This window comes from Ornithorhynchus anatinus, chromosome X1 (genome assembly GCF_004115215.2).
Source record: "Ornithorhynchus anatinus isolate Pmale09 chromosome X1, mOrnAna1.pri.v4, whole genome shotgun sequence".
Lineage (NCBI taxonomy): Eukaryota > Metazoa > Chordata > Mammalia > Monotremata > Ornithorhynchidae > Ornithorhynchus > Ornithorhynchus anatinus.
Window position 1 is genome coordinate 124636925 of NC_041749.1, and position 25774 is coordinate 124662698.

At 48.6% G+C, this 25774-nt stretch overlaps 1 protein-coding gene and 1 non-coding gene across 2 annotated transcripts in view; one reads left to right on the forward strand and one right to left on the reverse strand.

The window, feature by feature from the left end:
- The window catches only part of LOC100680566 (protein BEAN1-like), a 92554-nt gene that overhangs the window by 36128 nt on the left and 30652 nt on the right, over positions 1-25774 (forward strand). Inside the window, exons 3-4 of the mRNA XM_029049781.2 lie at positions 22315-22553; positions 22819-23019. Coding sequence (XP_028905614.1) covers positions 22541-22553; positions 22819-23019 — 214 coding nt within the window. The 5' untranslated portion in view covers positions 22315-22540. The remainder of the gene's footprint in view (positions 1-22314; positions 22554-22818; positions 23020-25774) is intronic.
- LOC114806985 lies at positions 14307-14444 on the reverse strand. The gene has a single exon (XR_003755038.1). It is a non-coding gene; the product is annotated as a small nucleolar RNA SNORA7 (small nucleolar RNA).

Below are 25774 nucleotides of genomic sequence, written 5' to 3' on the forward strand. Positions count from 1 at the left end.
GGTTGTGAACCCAATAACAATAATAATAATAGTGATTTTTTTAAATGTTTACTATGTGCCAAGCACTGTACTAAACTCTGGGGTAGAGAAGTAGCATGGTCCAGTGGCAAGAGCATGGGCTTGGGAGTCAGAAATCATGGGTTCTAATCCTGGCTCTGCCACTTCTCTGCTTGTGACCTTGGGCAAATTACTTAACTTCTCTGTGCCTCAGTTACCTCATCTGTAAAATGGAGATTGAGACTGTGAGCCCACGTGGGACAGCCCGATTACCTTGTATCTACCCCAGCACTTAGAACAGTGCTTGGCAGATAGTAAGTGCTTAACAAATACCATAATTATTATTATTCTTACAAAATAATCAGGTGGGACCATAGTCCCTGTCCCACACAGAGCTTACAGTGTAGTGAGCGCAGAAGTGCTGAGGTGGCAGCTGGGGTGGTTATAACCTGGGGAGTTTAGAAACTAATTCTGTTGTATCATACTCTCTTGAGCGCTCAGTACAGGGCTCTGCACATAGTAAGTGCTCAATAAATGCCATTGATTGATTGCTAGCTTCCTAGAGTGATTTTAGAAGGGCTTTGAAGATGGGAAGAGCTGTAATCTGTCAGATTTGAAGGGGGAGTCCCAAGCAGGGGAAAGGACGTGAGAAGCAGCACGGCCCCGTGGAAAGAGCCTGGGCCTGGGAGTCAGAGGACCTGGGTTCTAATCCCAGCTCCACCACATATCTGCTATGTGAACTTGGCCAAGTCATTTAACTTCTTTGTGCCTCAGTTCCCTTATTGACAAAATGAAGAGTCAATTTCTGTTTTCTCTCCTACTTAGACTGTGAGCCCCATGTGGGACCTGATTAACTTGTATCTACCCCAGCGTTTAGTACAGTACTTGGCACATAATAAGAGCTTAACAAATACCACAATTATTATTATTATTATTATTACATGAGCAAGACGTTGAAGGCGGAGGCACGATGAGTCAGTTAGCTTGAGAGGAATGAAGACTGTGAGCTGGGGTGTACTAGGAGAGGACCGAGGGTAGATAGGTGAGGAGAGAGCTAATGTGGAGCCTTAAAACTAACGGCCAAGGATTTTTGCTCGATGCAGAGAGGAATGGGTAACCAGAGCTGTAATGGATACCTACTGGATTCAGAGGAATAAACCAGAACCTTGAGAACATGAAATAGAAGTAAGAGATGTCCTTGAGCAAAGAGAGCTTATAGACTAATAGAGAAAACCAGGGAATTCAAATTGCTGAAAATATGGTAAGAGGGAGAGAGAATTGATAGCACAAGCTCATCAGTGAACTAATAACAAATAATCATCATTCAGATTGTTCTCCTCCCATCACCAATTATCTCTGGACTGTTTTCACATTTGATATTCACCCCATTCTCCCCCCCACAGCACTTGTGGACATATCTTTAAAATATATATTTTAAACTATTTATGTTTATGTCTGTCTCCCCCTCTATTCAGTATGCTCGTAATGGGCAAGGAATGTGACCGCTAACTCTTGAACTCTCCCAAGTGTTTAGTACAGTGCTTTGCACATAGTAAGCACTCAATAAATATGATTGGTTGACTGACTGATTTCACGGTGGTGGGTCTGGATGTATTGCTTACACCATAAGGCACAAGGATAAATGATCCATCTACTTTATACAGCCCAGCCCCGATCAGGCTGAGTGACTGGATTTGGAAAATCCACTCTCAGAAGTATCCATTCTCAGTGATTATTTCCATGCTAGCAACTGGAATTTTTCCTTGCTGAACACTGCGGGCCAAAGCCCCATAGCCAATCAGGGTCTGGATGACACACAGAAAGAGGTGGAGCAGAGAGGGCTTTGTCTTGAATGCTGAAACTGGAGATTCTGTTCATTTTTAAAATGCTTGTTTTGAAAAGGTACACATGATTCTTAATAATAAGAGGAAATTGAATTTGTGGAGTGTTTTATTTTCCCAAAGCACTTTTCCATTATCTGTCTCATTGTGCCCTCCCAACAGCACTGGGAGAACAAATGGAACCATGGCTCAGATTCCTGAAGGGTTCTTCCCGGGTTCTGGGTCCTGAGCAAATGCGCTTACCGGCAGCAACATCTGGCCTCAGGCACCACCTGAGTCGGAAACCAGGTCCCTTCCTGGCCTTTGTTAGCTGAAAAAAAGGGGGATCCAAAGACAGTTTCCATTGGCAAGGAAATGAGCTGATCATTATCTTCCCAACTATCGATCAATCGGTCAATCAGTAGTATTTCCTGAGTGCCTCCTACTGTATGCAGCACACTGTAATATGCGCTTGGGAGAGTACAAGAGAGTTAGTAGACACTACCCCTGCCCTCGAGGAGCTTCCAGTCTACCGTGTGCATTCATTCATTCATTCATTTGTATTTATTGATCACTTACTATGTGCAGAACACTGTAGGAAGCACTTGGGAGAGTGCAATAGAGTTAGAAAACATGATCCCTGCTCTCAAGGAGTTGACACTCTACTGAATGTAGAGCACTGTACTAAGCGTTCAGGGGAGTATGAGAGAGCCAGTAGAAACAATCCCTGCTCCAAGGAGTTTATAGTCTAGTGTTTGCAGAGTTCTGTTCTATCTTTATTGTACTCCCCAGCATTTAGTACAGAACTCTGCATACTATTGATTGATTGATTGAGTAAATACTACCCGTGACTGCTGCCTGAAGGGTCCTCTTGACTTCATTAGTCCCTTCTGACATGAGTACTCTGCCTCCATGCCCTCACTGCTACCAAAATCTGGGCTAGAGACAATTCGTAACATCCCTCAATTGTGTGTCCAGCTCTCCTGTTAGATTGAAAGTTCCTTGAGTAACTGTAGTAAGAGTTTTTATTAAGCACACTATGCACTGAGTATGCAGAGCATTATACTCAGTGATGGGAGAAAATCCAAAGGTGCAAAATCAACACGGTCCCTGTCCCTCATGGGGCTCACAATCTAGAAGATTGTAAAGGCAAGAAATGTGTCTTCTCCAGTTATTTCGTTCTCCCAAGCCCTTAGTAGAGTGCTCTGCACACAGCAGGATCATCATCATCATCATCATCCATGGTATTTATTGAGTGCTTTCTATATGCACAGCACTGTACTAAGCACTTAGGAGAGTACAGTATAACAGAGTTGGTAGAATCAAATCAAAATCCCAGCTGAGAAGCAGTGTGGCCTAGTGATCAGAGCACGGGCCTGGGAGTCCAGAGGCCCCGGGTTCTAATCCCAGCTCCACCACCTGTCTGCTATGTGACCTTGGGCAAGTCGTTTTACTTCTCTGTGCCTCAGTTACCTCATCCTCAGTAAAATGGGGATGAAGACTGTGAGCCTCATGTGGGACATGGACTGTGTCCAAACTGATTAACTTGTATCTACCCCAGTTTTTAGTGCCTGACACAAAATAAGAGCTTAACAAATACCAAAAAAAAAAGCACAACTAAGAACTCTCCACCTCAAATCATTGAATCAAACCAAAAGTCCAAGAGTGTGACAAGTAAGAGCAGGTTGGCCTCCCTGTAATCTCCAGGCAGAGGAATAACAGGGGTGGGAACTCAGAGGTGGGAGAGTGGAGAGTGAGCCTGCCATGGAGGAGCTGGTAATAATAATAATAATGTTGGTATTTGTTAAGCGCTTACTATGTGCAGAGCACTGTTCTAAGCGCTGGGGTATACAAGGTAATCAGGTTGTCCCACATGAGGCTCACAAACTTCATCCCCATTTTACAGATGAGGTAACTGAGGCACAGAGAAGTTAAGTGACTTGCCCACAGCCACACAGCTGACAAGTGGCAGAGCTGGGATTCAAACCCATGACCTCTGGCTCCCAAGGCCATGCTCTTTCCACTGAGCCACGCTGCTTCTCTATTCCAGGACATTCTATGTGGAGAGAAATGGAGATAACCTGAATACATCAAGCCTGTCCAATTTACTGAGTTGTGAACTGTGAAACAGAAAGGAGAGTGTTGGCTATGGGTTTAGGTTCCCATGAGTCTCACGCAGATTCAGTCAACCAAACAATTAATCAGTGGCATTTTTTGAGTACTGTGTACAGAGCACTGTACTGAGTGCTCAGGAGAGGACAACGGAGTTGGTAGACACGATCTCTGGCCTCAAAGAGCTGAAAGTCTACTGTGGGCAGTGCAGTGGACTGAGCACTCAGGAGAGGACAAGAGTTGGTCAACACAGTCCCTGCCCTCAAAGAACTTACAATCTAGTGGGAGAGTTTATTTGCCCGGGGCACTAATCCAGCTTTCCCCAGACTGGCGATCCTGACCAGATCAGATGTAAATTACCCAGTTGTCTCAGCCGGAGACTGGACTTGGGATCTGGAAAGATAAAAAAAGGGTGTGAGCTAATTGAAAATGAATCAATTCTGCTGGCAGGTTACAAACAGAAAGGAAGAGTAGGCTTCATTTCGACCAGGGAGCTGAAACAGTATCACAGGGTCCTAACTGGAAAAATATACTACAAGCATAACAGCTAATAAATGACAAGTCTGGAAAACAATGACTTCACTCTATTGGACCAGCCAACAATGAAAGAAAATCATTCTAAAACCAGAGAAAGATTCATTAGAGAGGCAGTATGGCCTAGTGGAAATCATTTCACTTCACTTCGCTGTGCCTCAGTTACCTCATCTGTAAAAATGGGGATTAAGACTGTGAGCCCCATGTGGGACAGGGACTGTGACCAATCCGATTATCTTGTATCTACCCCAGTACTTAGTACAGTCCCTGGAACGTAGTAAGAGCTTTACAAATACCATAAAAAAATTAGCATGATTGACATAAATACCTCTATCTCTGTCCTGGGTTTTTCAAAGGGAGGCTAAGGGGACAGTGAACTTTAAAACACGAGGGATCCTGAAGTTAAGATTTTGATCCAAAAGGGCAGTGATTGGCCATTATTGCAATCAGTCAATTGCAGTTATTGAGCACTTATTGTGTGTAGAGCACAGTACTAAGCGCTTAGGAGAGTATGATATAACAGAGTTAGTAGACTTGTTCCCTGCCCATGAGGAGCTTGCAGTCTAGGGGGGAGATAGACATTAAAATAAATTATGGATATGGAGCTATGTCCTGTGGGGCTGAGGGCTGGAAGAATATCAAGTGATTAAAGGGTACAGATTCACACAACTTGTCTGCTGTGTGACCTTGGGCTAGTCACTTCACTTCTCTGTGCCTCGGTTCCCTCATCTGTAAAATGGGGATTAAGACTGTGAGCCCTGTGTGCAACCCAATTACTTTGTATCTACCCCAGCACTTAGAATAGTGCCTGGCACAGAGTAAAAATGCTCAACAAATATCAAAAAAAAAAGGCGGGGGGGCTACGCAGAAGGGAGAGGGAGTTAGGGGAAGCATGCAGATATTATCTTTCAATCCCATTTGATTCAGACATTCAGCACCATTGGTGCCAGAAACAAGCTGTGGAAACACAAAAGACCAAAGAGCAGAGCCTCAGCATTCAAGCAGCCATAACAAATTAGACCAGTATCTCACTGAAGGCAGGAAATGTGTCTTTTACCTCTTTTGTATTCTCCCAAGCCCTTAGCACAGTGCCTCGCACACAGTAGGTGCTCCATTAAATACTACTGATTGGAACAAACGTGCTGCAAGATTTTCCATTTCAGCCAGAGGCCAGACACAGTGGCACAGTGACGGAGGGGGGAATCGGGATCCACCATCCCCAATGTCTCCGGCCCAATTAGCACATCACTGGCCCTTCTCCAACCTCCTGTCATCCAGCCTTCAACTGCTGCCAATTCCATAAATCAATCAATTATATTGATTGAGCACATACTCTGGGCAAAGCACTATACTAAGCTCTTGGAAGAGCCCAATAGAGTTGATAGGCACTATCCCTGCACTCAGGGAGCTTACAATCTACTGTGTGCCAAGCACCGGACTGAGAGCCTGATAGAATATAACAGAGTTAGTAGACACAATTCCAACCCTACTGTGTGCCAAGCACTGTGCTAAGGGCTTGGGAGAGGACAAAAGAGTACTCTGCCCTGCCCTCGGGGAGCTTACAATCAAGCCGGGGAGACAGAAATTGCAACTCCAAAGAGATTTGATCAAGAAGCCAGTGTCGGATACTCCCAGTTCTGGGTGGACCCCATATCGCCTCATCCTTCTTTCCATCTACCCGCCTTCAGAACCCTGCTATTGAAGGGGAAAAGGTTTGTTTTTTTTTTCATTTTTAGTTTGTTTGTTTGTTTTTTGGGGGGAGGGAGGGTGGCGGGGAGGACACAGTGACCTGATGAAGTAAACCAGCACAACTCAGGACATAAATTCCAAAGCAAATACTTTTTCATCTAGCAACAATTTGCTGCCAGCCATCAGGGCTAAATTTCAATTTTCTGTTAAGAGGAGAATCATAATACCGAAGCACCTCCCCGAGAATACTAAAAAAATTCACTGAGACCGAATCCTATCGTGGCCTACTAGACAGAGAGTCCAGGGCTGGGAAACCACTTAATACAGTGCTCTGCACACAGTAAGTGCTCAATAAAAACAATTGAATGAATGAGTAGGGAGACTCAGAGGGGTCTGCTCTCAGATCTACCACCTGCCTAGTGTGGGATTCAGGGCAAGTCACTGAACCATTCTGGGCCTTGGTTTCTTCAGCTAGAAAATGGGGCTAAGAGACTTTCACTCCCATCTCTTAAGACTGTGAGTTCAGTACGGGACATAGATTGGGTCTATATTATATCTGTAATTTATGTACATATCTTTAATTTATTTATTTATATTAATGTCTGTCTCTCCTCTAGACTGCAAGCTCATTATAGGCAGGGAATGTGTCTATTTATTGTTATATTGTACTCTCCCAAGCACTTAGTACAGTGCTCTGCACACGGTAAGCGCTCAATAAATACAATTGAATGAATGAACTGGGTCAAATCTGGAGAATCAATCATATTTATTGAGTACAACTGATTATGTACCCCAGCTTAGCACAGTGCTTGTCACAGAGTCAGTGTTTAATAGCCAGGACTGTCATTATGATTTTTGGATTCCTAAATAAACAGGTTGGGTTGGCCTGGGCTTCCGGAACTGTTTCAGCCACAAAACTGTTTCAGGTATAAGGGGAACATAGAATTTCCAGACTATTTTGTTTAGTGTCTGCCGGGACTGGCAAATCTTTGTTTTTACAACACTCTATCATCCTACCAAACACCCTGGAGAACCGTGTGGCTCAACTCTTGCCAAATGCTGACTCCTAGGTAATTATTCTCCCCGAGACCTCGACAAGCAGGTTGTTAGACGATTGATCTAGCCCCCAAACCACGGAAAATTGGACTTATCCCATTCCCAAGTCTTCTAGATGTGATCAAACTCCACAGCAATATGTCAATTCAATTCAAAAACCTTTCAAAAGGATTCTTCCACCACTCGGGTTCTACTAGCCCTGCTGCGGGCCTTCTCTTTGGGGCTATTTACTGGACACCCAAGAGTGGCTCTCACTGCCTCCTCCATTAGTGGTGCTCATTCTTCAGAATCAGAATTTTCCCCCCCACCCCCAGCGTAACTGGGGAACACTACGCTCCTTGGGGAATTCTAGATGAACAACAGCCTGGGCTCCAGGAAGGAAATTACCCGTTTGTCAGGCCATCATCATTTTCTTTCCATCTGAAATAAATTACTCAATTCCCTTTGAAATTCAATCATTTTATTGGGACAATAAAGCTTCTGAGTGATTTCTAAATTTCAGTGCCAGGGGTGAGCCTGGAGTTGCAAGAGGCGAGTTTTGGATCTCCAGAAATGCCCGATCCGGTCTTGGGGTCTGGCCTCCTGAATGAATTTTCCACCATCTCCCTCCCAGCCAGTGGGCAGAGGAGATTGGAGCTGAAATCGCCTCTTTGCCCATTTCTGGGGCAGTAGGCTGAACAGATTTACGGAGCCTTAGAGGAACTAAAGGAACGCTCTCTCCTGGCTTTATGCTACAGCCATGTCACAGATTATGCCACAAAACCAGAATCGAGACAGTCGGTCAATCAGTCGATCTCTCAGTGGTCTCCACTGAGAATCTTCTCTGTTCAGAACACTGACCTAAGCTCTTGGGAGAGTCCAATAGAGGTTAGATGACATGACCGCTGCCCTCAAGGAGCTTAAAGTCTACTGTGTGCAGAGCACTGGCCTAAGATATTGTAATGCCAGTGGAGGGTGGATGACGTATGGTCAGACTTCTCTTTCCTCTCTCCACTCAATGAAGGTTCAACACAGAACTGACCCTGACTGTGAATTGCAGCCGACATTTAACTTTGGACCGGTTTCCCTAAAGGAGAAACACAGCCACTGCTGGCTTTGGCAAGACCCATAATAAGTCTCCCAGGCAGGGGGGGAAGAGGGGGAGATGGAAAAAAGTTGGATTCCTAGAAAGAAACTCACACTAACTAAGGCTGTCCCCACTGAAAATTCCTCTGCAGGCTCTGTGCTTCAGTCATTTCCCTTTGTAAACTCGGGCATTCAGAGCCAGCTAAATGGTGAAACAAACTGTCGGGGGAGAAGGGAGATCACCACTCATGATCATTTGCCAAATCACTCAAGAAAAGTATACCAATTCTTCATCTCAAGGTTCACTAGCTGGTGAATAATGAAAGCCCTTTCTCAACATAAGATGGCGGCCACAGGAGAGAAATTGCAGTGTGGCACTATCTTTCTCTAATGATATTAATTCATCAATCGTAATTACTGATCTCTTACTGTGTCCAGAGTACTGTACTAAGTGCTTGGAAAGTACATATTAATCACTTGTGCATAAGTATCCCCAAACACCGGATGCATTGGAGAAAATGCCTATAACAAGTGTTAGAAACCAGAATTCCTGTTGTTTTGGCCACTGTAATTTACAGCCAGCATCTCTCAGGGGTATGGGGGGAGGGTGGGAGAGGGTCAGGGCGAGAGCCAGAAAAGAGATTTCCATTTGGTAAATAAATTTAAGATAATCTCATACTTGGCCAAGTAAAATAATAAGAGGGATGAAATACTCAAGAAGGTATTTAACCCCTTTCGTTTAGTGATGGCCCAAACTAGATGTTGGTTCGCAAAGGAGGATAGGATTCATTTGGTCCAACTCCACAGGCAACATAAATACCACAACCCCAAATTCTGTATGTTTAGCTGTCCCCCCATCCCCGCCCACCACCACCCTCAGAATCCATAGTTTTAAAATAATGGTATTTGTTAAGCACTTACCACTTGCCAATCACTGCACTAAGTCCTGAGAGGTAGATAATAAGATACTCAGATCGGACACAGTCCCTGTCCCAAATGGGGCTCACCATATTACTTCCTCCTTCCTGTAATTTGTAGTCTGCCATCCCCGCTAAATTATAAGCTCCTTGAGGGCGGGGATTGTGTCCACTAACTCTATTGGGCTCTCCCAAGTATTCTGCCCATGCTCAGTGGATTGACTGACCCTCCCTCCGCTTCCTGTGCTCCTAAAAATGGTCCCTTGCTGTGCTGTTGCCTGTTACCTACAGTTCTGCCACGCAACCTTAGTGAGAAGACCACAGCCAGGGGAGTCAGAGGACCTGGGTTCTCATCCCGACTCTGCCAGTTGCCTGCTGTGTGACCTTGAACAAGTCACTTTGCTTCGCTGTGCCTCAGCTTCCTCATCAGTAAAATGGGGATTCAATATCTGTTCTCCCTCCCACTTAGACTGGGAGCCCCATGTGGAACAGGGACTGTGCCCAGCCGAATTACTTTGTATCTACCCTGGTGATTAGATCAGTGCTTGGCACATAACAAGCATTCAACAAATACTCCAATTATTATTACTCTTATTCCCCCTCTTGGAGTTACAATCTTCCCAAACCCCCTGGGTCTGCCCCAAACCCCATTTAATTCTATCCAACCCCAGCGCTTAGTTCATTTCCTTAGTAAGCACTTAATAAATACCACAATTATTATTATCCTAAGACAGTCGCCCCATTCCTGATTGCTGCCCACCAGGCTGACCTGTCTACTGCACTGTCTCCAGGTTGTCCACTGCTCTACCTCAACATTTGAGGTGTTGCTTCATTGTCCTATAAAATATTTCTTCTCTCCTTATTTAGTCTGTCCATTTCCACTCACCAAACAGCAGCTGTCTTGGCCCATTCTCCCTCCTTCTGTGAGGGCTGCGAGCCCCAAGAGTGAAAGGGACCCAAATCCAATCTGATTATCTTGTATCTACCTATAATAATAATGATGGCATTTGTTAAGCTCTTACTATGTGCCAAGCACTGTTCTAAGCACTGGGGAAGATACAAGGTGATCAGGTCATCCCACGTGGGGCTCACGGTCTTAATCCCCATTTTACAGATACACAGAGAAGTTAAGTGACTCACCCAAAGTCACACAGCTGACAAGTGGCAGAGCTGGGATAGATACAAGGTAATCAGGTTGCCCCATGTGGGGCTCAGAGTCTTAATCTCCGTTTTACAGATGAGGTAACTGAGGCACAGAGAAGTTAAGTAGCTTGCCCGAGGTCACCCAACAGACAAGTGGCAGAGCCGGGATTAGAACCCACGTCCTCTGACTCCCAAGCCCGTGCTCTTTCCACTAAGCCATGCTGCTTCTATAACAGAATTGGGAGACGCATTCCCTGCCTATCAGATGCTCAAAGTCCATCCTCCTCACACGTCCCACCCAGAGGAGCCATGTGTCTGTGGGCACTGCCTTGGGGCTGGAGAGCTGACGATGCCCCAAGCCCTCGTGGTCGGTGGCCTTGTCCTGCCACTGGATGAGGACAGTTGCTTGTGGGGGATGCCAGTGGTAATTCCAGCTTTCACTGCCATAATGAAGGTTGGGCACCACTATGGCTTCATAGGCCTTCAACTGGGCATGAAATTTGCGCTTCAGAGACAGGGAGGATGGTCGTTGTGTCCACCGTGAGGGGAGAGTTGGGTTGTGGAGGAAAATATCCAGAAAGGAAGACAACCCAACAAGACTGTCGACAGGCAGATAGCTGAGCAGCTGCCAGAGGGAAGGAAGAAGGGCTTAAATATCAGTGTGCAAATCGATATGAACAAAAGTGTAATGGGAGGTTGTGATTGCAAAAGTGCTGAGGAGTGGAAAAGTGCTGAGATGGTAGCTGGGAGGTTGTAACCTGGGGAGAAGAACAGTGACTCAGGGGAAGGCCTCCTGGAGGCCGCTGGATTTCAAAAGGGCTTTGAAGATGGGGGGAGCTCCTTTTCCTCTGAAAAAGGAGAAGCAGCATGGCCTAGTGGACAGGGGTCGAGTCAGAGGACTTGGGTTCTAATTCCGGCCCTGCCACTCGTCTGCTGTGTGACCTTAGGTAAGTCACTTCACTTTCTGGACCTCAGTTACCTCATCTGTAAAATGGGGATTCAATACCTGTTCTCCCTCCTACTCAAACTGCGAACCCCATGTAGGACCTGATTATCTTATATCTACCCTGGCGCTTAGAACAGTGTTTATCCTCTCCTTAACCCTCCCAAATCCTCTCCTCCCCCTATGTTTCCCAACATCGTAGAGAGTACCACTATCCTTGCTGTCTCACATGCCCACAACCTGGGCATTATCCTTGACTCCACTCTTTCAACCCATAAATTCTGTAAGTTATCAAGTTCTTTCTTCAGAGCATCAGTGGAAACGGCCCCTTCCTCTCCATCCAAACTGCTGCTATGATGGTCTAAACACCTGCCATATCTTGACTACCGCATCAGCCTCTTCACAGATCTTCCTGCCTTCAGTCTTTCCCCACTCCAGGCCATACTTCACTCTGCTCCCTGGATCATATTCCTAAAAAGTCGCTTGGCTCTTGTCTCCCCACTCTTCAAAGTCTCCCAGGGTTTGCCCATCCTCCTCCACATCAAACAAAAACTCCCAATCATCACCTTTAAGGTACTCAATCAGCTCTCTCCCTCCTACCTATCCTTGCTCCTCTCTCACTACAGCCCAGCATGCACACTTCACTCCTCTCAAACCAATTTACAGCCTATGCCTCACTCTCATCTTGTCTCGCCATTGACCTTTTTTGTTCGTGCCCTCCCTGCTGCTTGGAACTCCCTCCCCCTTCACATCTGGCAGACTACTACTCTCCCCATCTTCAAAACCCTTCTAAAATCACATCTCCTCAAGGAAGCCTCCCCCTAACTAATCTCTCATCTCCCCCTTCAATTTCCCCTGCTATTTCATCATCTATGGAACAGCATGGTTTGGTGGAAAGAGTCCGACCCTGGGAGTGAGAGGATCTAGGTTCTAATCTCAGCTCCACCACTGGCCCGCTGTGTGATTTTGGGCTGATCACTTCACTTCCCTGTGCCTCAGTTTCCTCCTCTGCAAAATGGAGATTAAGACTGTGAGCCCTATGTGGTACACAGACTGTGTCCCACCCACCTCTGCATCACACAGAAACTCCTCACCATTAGCTTTTTAAAGCCAATTACTTTAGGACTCAACCACCTTGCCCCCTCCTACCTCGACCTCCCTACTCTCCTACTATAACCCAGCCCTCACACTTCACTCCTCTAATGTTAACCTCCTCACTGTACCTCGATCTCATCTATCTCACCATGGATCTCTCATCCTCGTCCTGCCTCTGGCCTGGAACACCCTCCCTCCTCATATCCAAAGGACAATTACTCTCCTCACCTCCAAAGCCTTATGGAAGGCACATCTCCTCCAAGAGGCCTTCCCTAAGTGCTCCTTTCCTCTTCTCCCACTCCCTTTTACATTGCCCTGACTTGCTCCCTTTATTCATCTTCCACCCAGCCCCACAGCACTTACATGCATATCTATAATTTATTTATTAATTTATATTAATGTCTGTCTCCCTTTCCAGACTGTAAGCTCATTGTGGGCAGGGAATGTGACTGTTTATTGTTATAGTGTACTCTCCCAAGCTCTTAGTACAGTGCTTTGCCCACAGTAAGAGCTCAATAGATATGATTGAATGAATGAATGCATGAACACAGGGCCTCTGACTCTCAGGCCCATGATCTGCCCTCCAGGCCACGTTGCTTCTCTAGCTTGTATACTATGTATACCAGCTCTTGTATACCCAGCTCTTAATACAGTGCCTGACACATAGGCTAAACAAATACCAATTTTTTTAAAAAAACAACAACTTATGCAACTGAGTCCCTCCCTTCTACCACTCCACACACCACTTATGTCCATATCTTTAAACTCTGTTCCTTCTCCCACCTGCAATTTATTTTAGTGTCTGTCTCCCCCACTTGATAGCCAGATCCTCAAGGGCAGGGATCGCATCTACTTACTCTACTGTACTCTCCCAAATGCCTACTAGAGTGTTCTAGAGAGTCAGTGCTCAATAAATACAATTACTGATTCATTGATTGACTGAGGTGTGGTGAAGGGGGAGGGAGTTCTAGGCAAGAGGAAGGGAGCGGACCAGGAGTCAAAGGCAGGAGAGTCAGAAACAAGGCACAACATGAAGGTGATCTGGGGAGGAATGGAGAGTGCGAGCTGGGGTACAGTAAGAGAAGAGAGTGGATAGGTCAGAAGGAGAGAGCTGATGGGCTGCCTTAAAACCAACAGTCAGAACTTTCTATTTGATGCAGAGAGTTATGGGTAACCATTAAATATCTTTGAGGAGTGAAGAGATATGGGCAGAATGATATTTTAGAAAAATGTTCCAGGGAGTGGAGCGAAGTTTACACGAAGAGTGAAGTAGAGAGAGGCTGGGGCAGGAAAACCGGTGAGGAGGCTGATAAGGTAGTCTAGCAGGGATATGACAAGCCCCTAGGCCAGGGTGGTGGACATTTGGATGGAAAGGAAGAGGCAGATCTGGGAAAAGTTGGAGAGGAACAACTGAGAGGATTCAGAGGGAGGGAGGGAAGGAGGGAGGAGTCGAGGATAATGCCACGGTTATGGGCTTTGGAGACAGGTAGGGTGGTGACACTGCCAACTGTGACAGAGAGTTAGGCGGTGGAGGAGAGTCAATAGGATTCTCGACTGGCAGGGAGCAGATGAGATGGCAGGGGAAGAGGATGGCCATCAAGCAAAAGTCAGAAGAGGCAATAGTCAGAAGGGGGTCCAGGTTAACATCATCATCATCAATGGTATTTACTGAGCGCTTACTATATGCAAAGCAGCACACTTAGCCCTTGGTCTTGTTTTATGCTATCGAGTTGTCTCTGACTCATAGCGACTCCACGAACACATCTCTCCCAGAACGCTCCACCTCCATCTGCAATTGTTCTGATAGGGTATCTATAGAGTTTTCTTGGTAAAAATATGGAAGTGGTTTATCATTGCCTTTTTCTGCGCAGTAAACTTGAGTCTCTGCCCTTGACTCTCTCCTAAGCCACTGCTGCCCAGCACAGGTGAGTTTTGACTTGTAGCATATTGTCTTCCACTTGCTAGCCACTGCCCAAGCTAGGAATGGAATGGATATGCCTCTGCTTGACTCTCCCTCCAGTAGCCAGGGCTGGTAGAGTATTGGAAACTCTCCAGGTGCTATCCTGAGAGGGGTATTAAATGCTTGGGAAACTACAATATAACAGAGATAATAATAATAGTAATAATAATAATAATTGTGGTATTTGTTAAGCACTTACTATGTGCCAGGTACTGTACTGAGCACTGGGGTGGATACAAGCAAATTAGGTTGGACACAGTCCCTGTCACGTGGGGCTCACAGTCTGAGTCTCCATTTTACAGATGAGGTAACAGAGGCACAGAGAAATGGAGTGACTTGCCCAAGGTCACACAGCAGACAAGTAGCAGAGCCAGGAGTAGAACCCATGACCTTCTGACTCCCAGGCCTGTGCTCTATCCACTACACCATGATGCTTTTCAGAGTTGGCAGATACGTTCCCTGCTGTGACCTTGCACAAGTCACTTTGCTTCTCTGTACCTCAGTTTCCTCCTCTGTAAAATGGGGGTTCAATATCTCTTCTCCCTCCCAAGCGCTTAGTACAGTGCTCTGCACATAGTAAGCGCTCAATAAATACTATTGAATGAATGAATGAATGAATTCCACATCCTGTCTAATCCACAGGACAAGGGGAGGACTGTGGAAGGTGGGGGGCTGGAACAAGCCCCCTTAGTGCTCTCACCCTAGCTGTTTTTTACAGATTTTGAGAGCCAGGCCCTTTAGGGGCCCATCTCACGTAGACCCACCTAATTATTTCCATCTTCTGACCGTGTCAAGACTTTAGCTCTCAAAAATACCTTGTTCTTTCCGCCCCTTCCCTTTTAATGGGCAAATTCAAGACTTCATAGTTCAATTTTCTGCAGCTTGTCCTAGAGAAGGTTCCATCCAGAACAGTGACACTCCATTATCTGAAGAGGCAAATAGCAAAGCACAAATGTCATTCCATGACTCATAAGACACCAGGTGCCATTTTGGACTTTCAAATTTCCTCTATGTTTAGACTCCAGGCACTCTCCCTTGTCAGACAGCGATGCTCTAAGTTAGAACTTTCCAAACCCATGTACCCTAGTGCTTTGGGGAGCCTTCTATGTAAGATCCAAGGTTGGTGCTGGTGCCAGCCCTAGCAGAGAAGGGCAACAACTCAGTTCTGGGAACCAGGCTACATCCTGCCGGGGTCCACTGCCAGCAGATCTTCAGGGGCTAGGAAGCAGGGATCAGCAGCTGAAAAGACAGCTAATGGCCATGTCATGGATCCTGGCCTGTGGATGATGGAGTCCTAACCGTTTGAGCGCAGAGCTGATGGAGGCATTCCACCGAGTCTGCAGTACTTCAGAGCCCTCACTGCCTTCCAAACGCTGCCTGCAGCTCCCTCACACTTAAGCCGGAAGCGGAGCAGAAAATGTCGCAAACACACAGCCCCGCCCAGGTCTCCGCAGGCACATGATCTGAATAAATGAGGCCCTTTCTTGAATTAGCCAAAGTCTACTTTAGGGTCCCAGACGATCTGCACGATGCCCCTGGGGGGATCTGGCAGTGGGCCCGGTCTTCCGAAATAATAGTAATGGTGTTATTTATTAAGTGCTTGCTAGGTGCCAAGCCCTGGACTAAGTGCTGAGGTAAATATAGTGCCATCAGGTCAGACACGGTCCTCCCCGGACCACATGAGACTCAATAACAATAATAATAATAATGGTATTTGTTAAGCGCTTACTATGTGCAAGGAACTGTACTAAGTGCCGGGGTGGATACAAGCAAAGGGGGTTGGACGCAGTCCCTGTCCCCCATGGGGCTAGGTCTAAGTAGGAGGAAAAACAGGCATTGAATCCCTACTTGACAAAGGAGGAAATTGAGGCACTGAGAAGTGAAGTGACTAGCCCAAAGCCACAGAGCAGGCCAGTGGTGGTGCCAGAATCAGAACTCAGGTCCTCTGACTTCCAGGCCTGGGGGGGTCTTTCCTCCGGCCTGCCACGCTACTTCCTTTACTAATCATCCATGTCTGTGATGGATTTCCAGTGTCCGTCCTTCTGGACGATCTGTGCCTCTCCTTTCAAAGCCCACTTCTTCCGTGAAGCCTTCCCTTCCCACAGTAAGCACTCAATAAACACAATTGACTGATTGCAACACAAAGCTCCTCTGGCCCGCAGCTAAGAGGATTCATGCTTTTAAAGAGAATAAAAGACAGGGGGCTTCCAGTTTTGCCCCCAACCCCTGAGAGTCCAGAGTCATAGGTATGGGCTGACTGTTTGGGGAAGGCCACTGGGTTAATTCACATTTCCTGAATGCTAAACAAAGGCATGAACTGAAGAGGCCCAGTCATTCTCTTTGCCAAACAGCTCAAAGGAAGTGGAGAAAACATTAGGTGGAAACCACACAAAGACAGCAAAAATAAAATCCACTTGGCCACTTAAATTCATCCCTGTGTGTTCCAAGTGAAAACAAGCTGCCAGCATGCTATGCGGAGAGCAGGCCCTTAAACAAGAATCTTTGTCCCTTTTTACCAACAGGGAGTGCAAATCATAGAGCAACATCAGGCTTGAATTTTGTTTAGCAAACACACCTCCACTTGGTGCATGGAGGGAAGAGGAGGAGCAGGAGGAAGGGGGAAAACGGGTGAGGGGAGGAGGAAGAGTAAGGGGAGAGGAGGAGGAAGAGGAAGGAGGAGGGAGGAGAATGAGGGAAGGGGAGGAGGAGAACGAGGGGGGAGAAGAAGGAAAGGAGCAGGGGGAGAAGAGGAGGAGAAGCAGGAAGAGAAGCATGGGAGAATCAGGGGGAGGAAAAGCAGCAGGAGGAGGGAAGGAGGAGAAGAAGCATAAGGACGGCAGGAGGAGAAGCAGGAAGAGGAGGTGAAGAAAGAGGGGTAGGGGAGGAGGAGGAGAAGCAGGTATGGAAAGCATTCTTCATCACACTGTCACTCTGTAGTTCCATTTGCACTGGTGGGTGAAACGGGCCGTGGAATTGACAATTTAAAGGTTTTTCCTCCTAATGGGAAAAATCCCGGATCCTTGCTGCTGCGGCCACCCAGGTCCCACGTGAAAGCCATGTCAACGGGAAAGATTCATTTGCCACTCCAACATCTTTGCCTCTGACATTCCCAAATGGCTGGCTGCCGAGGAGACGATCTCAGTTGTCCAGGCTTTATAGGAAGGATGTGCATTGAAAGAAGTGGAAAGTTTTTATCGTTGTGGGCAGGGAATGTGTCTGCTAACTCTGTTGTACTGTCCCAAGCGTTTAGTACAATGTTCTGCACGTAGTAAGTGCTCAACAAATATGTTCGATTGATTGATTGATTGATAGATAGATAGTTAGGAGCCAGGAAAGTTCACAATTCAGAAGCTGGGCCACCCTTTTCCAGCTTGCCAAAGATACCTTAAGGTCAGCTCTCCCCTTGATTCCAGTTGCCTTTAAAGAAACTCCAGGCACGCGGTGGGAAGGAGAGCAGAGGGTCTCGAGGGCGGCCCCTGTCCAAACAACCAAAAGGACCCACGTGTTCTCTGACCATGCCTTTTTTTAAAATGGTATTTGTTAAGTGCTTACTATGTGCCAGGCACCACATTAAGCACTGGGGTAAATACAAGCTTCTCAGTTTGGACACAGTCCATGTTCCCCATTTGGGTTCCCCATTTTACAGATGAGGTAACTGAGGCCCAGAGAAGTGAAGTGACATGCCCAAGGTCACACAGCTGACAAGTGGCAGACCTGGATTAAAACCCAGGTCCTCTGACTCTCAGGCCCATGATTTTTCCACTAAACCACACTGCTTCTCCTCTTTTGGATGCAATTCATTTAGTTCATCTTTTTTATCATTATTATTCATCAGACTTATTTATTAATTTAAGAAGTGCTGACTACCTGCCAAATAGCACGCTAAGGGTTGGGGGTCAGTACCAGATAATCCGCCAAAGTCCCAGTCCCAACACGAGATTCACCATCTATCTGCATTTGACAGATGAGGAAACAGACCCAGAGAGGACAAAGGATTTCCCCAAGATCAAACAGCAGGTGGGACTAGAACCTGGGTCCCCTGGCTCCCATTCCTTTGCTTTTTTTTATTGAATTTGTTTAGTGCTTTCTATGTGCCAGGCACTGTAGTAAGCTCTGGGATGGATACAAGATAATTATGTTGGACACAGTCCCTGTTCCCCATGGGACTCACACCAGCTATTTGTCATTTCGATCTCAGTTTGAGTAAGCAGCTGCATCTGTCACTGTGGCGCATTGGTCTCTGGTGGGCTGGAAGAGAGAATGTATTATCAATCAATCAATCAGTGGTATTTATTTAGTGCTTACTCTGTGCAGAGCACTGTACTAAGCACATGGGAGAGTGCAATATAACAGAGTTGGTAGACACATTCCCTGCCCACACCGAACTTCCAGTCTAGAGCTTTCCCATTTGCCAAGGTCCCCAGTCAGCCACTTTGGTCAACTGGAGTCAACCAGCAAGGATCATGAACCCCAGTCTGCCTTCCATCAAATTCTCTCTGGTCCATCAATCAGTCGATCAATGGTATTTACTGAGTGCTTACTTTGTGCAGACCACTGTACTAAGAGCTTGGGAGAATACAGTGCAAATAGCATGGGTAGACCTGATCCCTGTCCAGAAAGAGCTTACGGCCCCAGTCCCCAATTCTCAAACCGGCAATGGTTCAGCCTCTTACCACATCACGCCTTCCCTAAGCCATCATTTCCCCTCTCCACCCTCCCCAGCCCCTGGAAGCAGCGTGGCTTAGTGGAAAGAGCACGGGCTTGGGATTCAGAGGTGGCGGGTTCTAATCTCGGCTCCGCCACTTCTCTGCTATGTGACAAGTCACTTAATTTCTCTGTGCCTCAGTTACCTCATCTGTAAAATGGGGATTTAAGACTGTGAGCCCCACGTGGGACAACCTGACAATCTTTTATCTACCCCACTGCTTAGAACAGTACTTGGTACATAGTAAGTGCTTAACAAATGCCATTATTATTATTATTATTATTTTTAACTCTGTGTCCAGAAGGAAGCTTCAGTTTCAGGGAAAACCTCTGAGGCTCATGAAACCTCGAAGCCCCAGACTCACAAAATTTTCATTCACAGGAAAGCATTCCAACAAAGAAGATAAACCAGTGTTTTAAAAAAAGCCTCATAACGTATTCGCACTCGAGCTGGGCTCTGAAAATCTTGCCATAAACATTCTGGGCATGTGCTCAGTGTTTACTGTTTATGGGGCCCTTGTTTTGTTTGAATATGAAAGTTGTGAGCGCCTCTCTGTCTGAGCACCCACCCTGCACCCACCCAGCACCCATCCAGCCAGGATCCACCCTGCACCCACATGGGTACCCAGGAGCTACTCACAATACCTCTCAGTCCCCCCGCCCCCCACAACCCCACCGTTGCTGCTAACATTGTGTCTAAGCCACCTGAACCATGGATTGTGTTCCACATCCTGTAACCTCTCTGACAAATGCACTCAGAAAAATCAATCTCCACTATGGATTTTCATCCATCCTCCTTTTTCCTTCCAAACTGCACTTTCCAGCCTTCTTCTGGTGAAAGCCCTAACCCGACACTGACCTGGGTTTGGTTTCAAAGCAATAACCCGGCTTCTTTTGAGGAGGGCCCTGCAGACTGAAATCTGCTTCTGCGCTTGGCTAAGTGGTAAGGCAGTTGTGTGACCCATATTAAAAGCCGAAGCGCCTGTAGTAGGACTGTGGCAGAGCTTTCCAGTGCTAATTAGTAATCAAGCCTTTTAAGTCTGAAGATACAAGTTATTGTACACTGGCCTCCATTTGAAACAACTCGGAGCTAAAGGCCGAACAGGCAAAAGAGGAAAAGATTATTTCTGCTGGAAATTCCTTCCCCCGTACTATTGTCTGAAAGATTGATTGATTCTGGACAGTGTCTAGATCATTCTGCTCCAACTCTTGGCTTTCCTTGGCCAATGAAAATGAGTGAAGCTGCAGAGCAACCAGCCAGGCCACTTGGCTCACAGCAACAAAGAATCCATGTAAACCATATCTGAGCCAAGATGAGAGAGAGAGAGAGAGAGAGCGAGAGAGAGACAGAAAGAGGAGAGACAGAAAAAGAGACAAAGGAAGGAAGGAAAAAGAAATAGAGAAGAGGGAGCATGACCCAGAGAAACCTGGCAGGAAAGTGGCATGGTGTCATAGAGACAGAGACCTGTGGGCATGCTGCATGAAACAACTGGCTCTAATGGCCAAAATTTATACTGGCTCACCCATCCCGGCCATGCCTAGGTGGGGTATTGGCCACATCAGCTAAGGACCCCTCTGCACCATCTCATGGCCTGCTACCAAAAGTCATTCTGGAGTATCCAGTGAGTTGGGTGAAAGGAGGGCAGAGCGAGAGAGTAGTGGAAACAGTAATAAAACTAGTACTAATAGTACTAATAGTTGCCCATCAACCTCCACGTCAAACAGAAATTCCTTACTGTCAGCCTTTAAGGACTCAATCAGCTCACCCCCCTCCTACCTTACCTCACTGATCACAACCCAGCCCGCACACTTCACTCCTCTAATACCAACCAATTCGCTGCACCTTGAACTCCTCTATCTTGCCACTGACCCCCTCACCTTCGATCCAGGAAATAATCATATTTATCTAGTGCTTACCATGTGCAGAGCACTGCACTAAACGCTTTGGAGAGTACGATTCAACAGAGTTGGTCGGTGCGATCCCTGTCCCCAAGGAGCTTACAATAATACTGGGATCAGTGTGGCTTGGGGCCACCTCAACACCAAATGTAGTCTGGATGAGGAGTGAAGAAAAAAATAAATGAAAAGGGCCTACCTGGGTGGTAGGTGGCAGAGTTCACTTATGCTGGGCATATGGGCGGGTGGGTGACAGAATGTCAAAGGCCCCCTCTGACACTCACCCTCGAGAAGGGCAACCCAGGAAGTAAAATCAGTAAAAAGCAGCCATCATCCATTCCTCATTTCTCAATGGCATCTTCCCTGGGCAAGTGGCTTCTGCTGTGCAGAAGAGTTTGGCCCCTTTGGCCCCACTGGTGCCCAGCTAAAAGAAGATTCTCATTTGAAAAATCAGCATTTCCTTCAGTCAAGCAAATTGGCTCAGCCTAGGGATAGTTAGCATGGAGGGTGGCACAGTCCTTGAGTGGGGCCTAAGCTCTTCCTTCTTCTCTTCCTCCTCCTCTTCATCGTCCTCCTCCTATTTGTCCCCCAGAGGACACGCAAGGAAAGGAGCAACCACTGCTGAGTGTTTGATGATGGGAGCACTGTCCTGCTCAGAAGCAGGGGATGGAGTTGATGACTCTCCCAGCTCTTCCAGGGCTGAGATGTTTGATGTCATCAAGGCAGGGCTGTGGGGGAGGGGGACAGTCGAGGTAGAGGAATGGAACCCCAGGAACCTGACCAAGAGCTCCCATTAGGCTCTCCTCTGCGGCTACCATCACCAGTGATCTGGCTAGGAGGAGAAACGGGGCCTCGGACACCCCACCTCCCCACCCCGAGCAAGTGCAGCATGATTTTGGAGAGGAAGGAGGGTGGGTGAGCCTGTGATCTCTTTGGGTGGGCTCCCACCCTCCCCCCCGCCCCAGCCTAGAGGAGGGAAAGAGGCCCCCAGTTCTCCTGGGAATGCCTCAAGCCAGAGGGGAAAAGCACCTGGGGCCAGACCCGGGATAATCAGATCCACTAAATGGAGCTGAACTGAACCCGGGCCCAGACAGTAACAGGTCCAGCCAGCTTCACGGCTGGATTTCCATAATGACCTCTCTCCTTGGCCTAGCAGAATGGCCAAGGGTGCAGCACTAATCAGCCCACACGCATTAGCTGGGAGAGAATCCCAGCGGTCACAGAAGTCCAGCCCAAATATTCTGCTCTGCTAAATTCCTCCCCTGCTCCCAACACTCCTGGCCAGGACGTCCTCCCCGATTGTTCCCTGGGTTCAAGGACGTTCAGATTCTCCCATGCCTTCTCTCTCCCCGGTGAAAAGGGAAATTTACTTTTGTTTTGCAGAGTGGAATCAGCCTGGGCCCCAGTGAACACAGTGCCACTGACCACCCCCACCTGCTTCTGCTGAAGGAAGGACAAGAGAAGGCCACAGAGGGCAAATCTCACCAGATGGCCATTGCTTTCACGGCTGCTTTTTGACTGCCAGTGTCCCGAGTCGTCCACACAGGCGAGCGAGACAAGCAGGAGAGTGAAAAGAAGAAGTGAAACAATCAGAACCTACAGCCTGCAGATGACGGCCCTAGGTTAGGTCACTTGGCTCTTTCTTCTCGCGGTCTCAGTAAGCGACTGCCACTGCAGTGGGTCCCACTCCCCGGGGGCCGGCCTGGGCCTTGTTTTCTCTGCTCCCCCTCCTCCCCTCCACCCTCGATGAGGCACCCATTGGTGCTCTGGACCCACGGGCAATCGCTGAATTCTGGCAAACCCCACCCCTCCACCCCACCCCATACCCACCCCATTACCACCCTCTGACCTTTCCTTTCCTCTGTCTCCTCTGCCTCTTTCCTTCAGTCCACCCAAACCAGAGCATCCCCATAAACGAGTTCCCCAGCTACACTGAGACCATCAATGACCCGGGTCTGCTGGTGTCCCCGCTCCTGGTGGCCGGCGTCGTGATCGGCCTGGTGCTGTTCCTCTCCTGCATGACCATCATCGTGGGTGGCCTGCGGAAGGAGAGGCGGCTGAGGCACCAGAACTTCAGCGGCACCTATGGTGAGCCCCCCGCCCCACTGCTGCCTGAGAACACCCAGAGTAACTGCAGCAGCAGTGAATCCCAATGAGAGATGGGAGAGCAGTTGACAGGAAAGGGGCTGCTGCCTGAACAGCCACTCAGTGAAGCCAATGGCTGCGGGGGGGGGGGGGGGGGGGGGAGAGATAGTTCAGAGGGAAGGGGAGAAGGTTGTTGAGGACAAAAATTCCCATTATTCCTAAGCCCCAATGGGCCTACCCTTTCCTGTGGCCCCTCCATCACAGGTCAGAGGCCAGTCGAATCCTGAATCATGGCACTGGGGAGGATGCTGGAGCAGCTGACTGGCTCGCTCCTCCCCAGGCCAGGCGGTGGAACATGCCCCCGACTGATCCCACTCTCACATACACGCCAGAGGTCAAACAGCAAATGGGCCGAAGCCGGCCAGCTGAGGGGGGCCGACTCAGTAACGGACGGGGCCGGGTCTGGGGCTCCCAGCCTGGTGTCTGGCGGCCGACCTGGTCGGCAGAAAAAGAAGTCCCTCTCACCTGAACGCCCGGGTGCCTCATCTCAGGTCTAGCTCAGTCCCAGCTAGACCTGGTGAAGCAAGCTCAGGTTCCCTGCACGGGGAGGCCCATTCTGGGAACCTCCCCAAAGCCAGAAAATACCCCGGTTGCCCTCTGTCCCAGTGATTCCCGAGGGAAGGCCAGGCACAGAGCAAAAGGCTGGTGAAGGCCCCGGGGCTGAGGGATCGGCGGCTGCTCCAGCAGGTGCCCAAAATGCCCTAGCCCGGCTACTTCTCGTCCCGTCTTTTCTTCTCCCCAGGGGTGGTGACCCCACATCATCCCGCACGGGGGCCTGTTCCAAGGTTCCAGAGCTGACAGCAAACCTCTCCTCAGGCCTGGTCTGGAGCGTCAGTGGGGAGCATTCCCCAGCACTAGGTTTTGTGGTTGGAAGGCTGTCCTTCATATCCTAAGGTACTGGCCTCCGGGCAGCATCCCTGAGGTCTCCCAGGCCAATCAACCCAGAACCAAAGTCCACAGGAAATTGTGCCCAGCTCAATATTCCAGAGACGCCTGATACTGCAGGGAGCACCTAGCAAAGAGGGAGTGGGCCCTCAGCACGCCAAGCGATCAATCAATCAATGGTATTTATTGAGCGCTTACTGTGCACAGAGCACTGTACTAAGCGTCGCCTTCTTTCATTGCACCCTCTCCTCCCCTGCAAGTCGAAGCTGCTCGGGGCTGCGTGACAGGAAGCCGACCCGCAGTTTGGCATGGTCAGGCCTCAACAAACCTGGCAGGCAGGGATGTCTCCACGGGGCCAGGCCACTTTCCTTTTGAGGGCCACTCCCGGCTTGAAACACTGGCCACTGGCTACCTCCTCTGATAACAGTCCTGCTGAGGCCAGCCCTCGGCTTGCTGGTGAAACCTGGATGGCCAGAACAAATTCTGGAAAATGCTCATTATAAAGCATTATAGAGAGCTCCTTTCAGGCACCCAGAGACCCTGCTCTCTGCCAGGAGAGTACCCCAGGAGATCGGGATGCCCTTCCTACCCACCCCCCCTTACCTTCACAGTCCTCTCCAGGGATGAAGGCACAACAGGGCCTACTGTGTGGGCTACTTGTCCTGACCGGGGGGGTGGGGGTGGGGAATGGGAGGGGTAGTGAGGATGGTTCGGTGCAAGCCATCACCACTACCAAAAACCCAGATGCACGTCCCACTAACTTAGGTGAATAGAGGCATTAGATGAAAGCTCTTCAAGGGCAGGAACTGTGAATTCTACTTCTATTGTCTGCTCCCAAAGGCCTAGTTCAGTGGTCTGCACACATGAGACCGAGGAGGAGGAGGAGGAGGAGGAGGAGGAGGAGGCGGAGGATGCAGCAGGAGTGTTCGACAACCCCCGGCTGTCAAGCAAGCTTTTCGGGAAGGCCCTGCTCCCCGCAGCTGCGGGAGAGGTTTGAAAAGTGCGCTCAGTCTGCCTCACCCACAACCACACCTCTGACCGCAGCCCCCCTCCGGCCTGGAGATGCCCTCCCCACCCACAGCACAGACGGTGAGGGACTCGGAATGATGAAATCCATGGCTCTAGAGCATGGCTGCCCGCCGGGGATGAGACACGGGCTTACAGGAGCATCCGACCTGGGATACGCCCACCTCTTGAAGAGTTTGGCTGCCTCGAGAAGTTCATCTAGACCCTAAGATCGCCCCCCCGTTATGATGTGGTTGGCTGCATCCCAACTGGGGGCGGGCCTTGCCAGATCCTTCCCCCAACACTGACGGAATAAAGCAGGATGGTCTTGTTCAACCCATTCTACACAACCTCACTTGAGAGAAGCTGCACACAGTAGGCATTCAACACAGCACTCTGCCCCAGAGTAGATGCTCAACACAGCACTCAACACACAGTAAGTGCTCAGTACCATGCTCCGCACAAAGTAGACTCCCGGTTCATTGCCCTGCACCCAGCAGACGTCCGGCACAGCACTCGGCCCAAAGCAGGCAGCCAGTATCTTCAGCGCAGCTTTCACTGAATGCATCGGGCAGGATGCTGTTAAGGAATCGGAGAACAGCGGTCCGACCACGTGTGCCTGTCCGGATAGAGAGAGGGCGCCACCGGGTCAGGGGCAGCAGGGCGGGGGACAAGAGGTCAGTACTTCAGAGCCAGTCCGCTGGACGTGTGTTCTGCAAGAACGCCTCCCCCCCGCCCCCCCCTTTACACTCTTGGAGAGCGCTAGCGAACATCTCAGAGAACACACAAACAGGCATTCCGGAGAAGA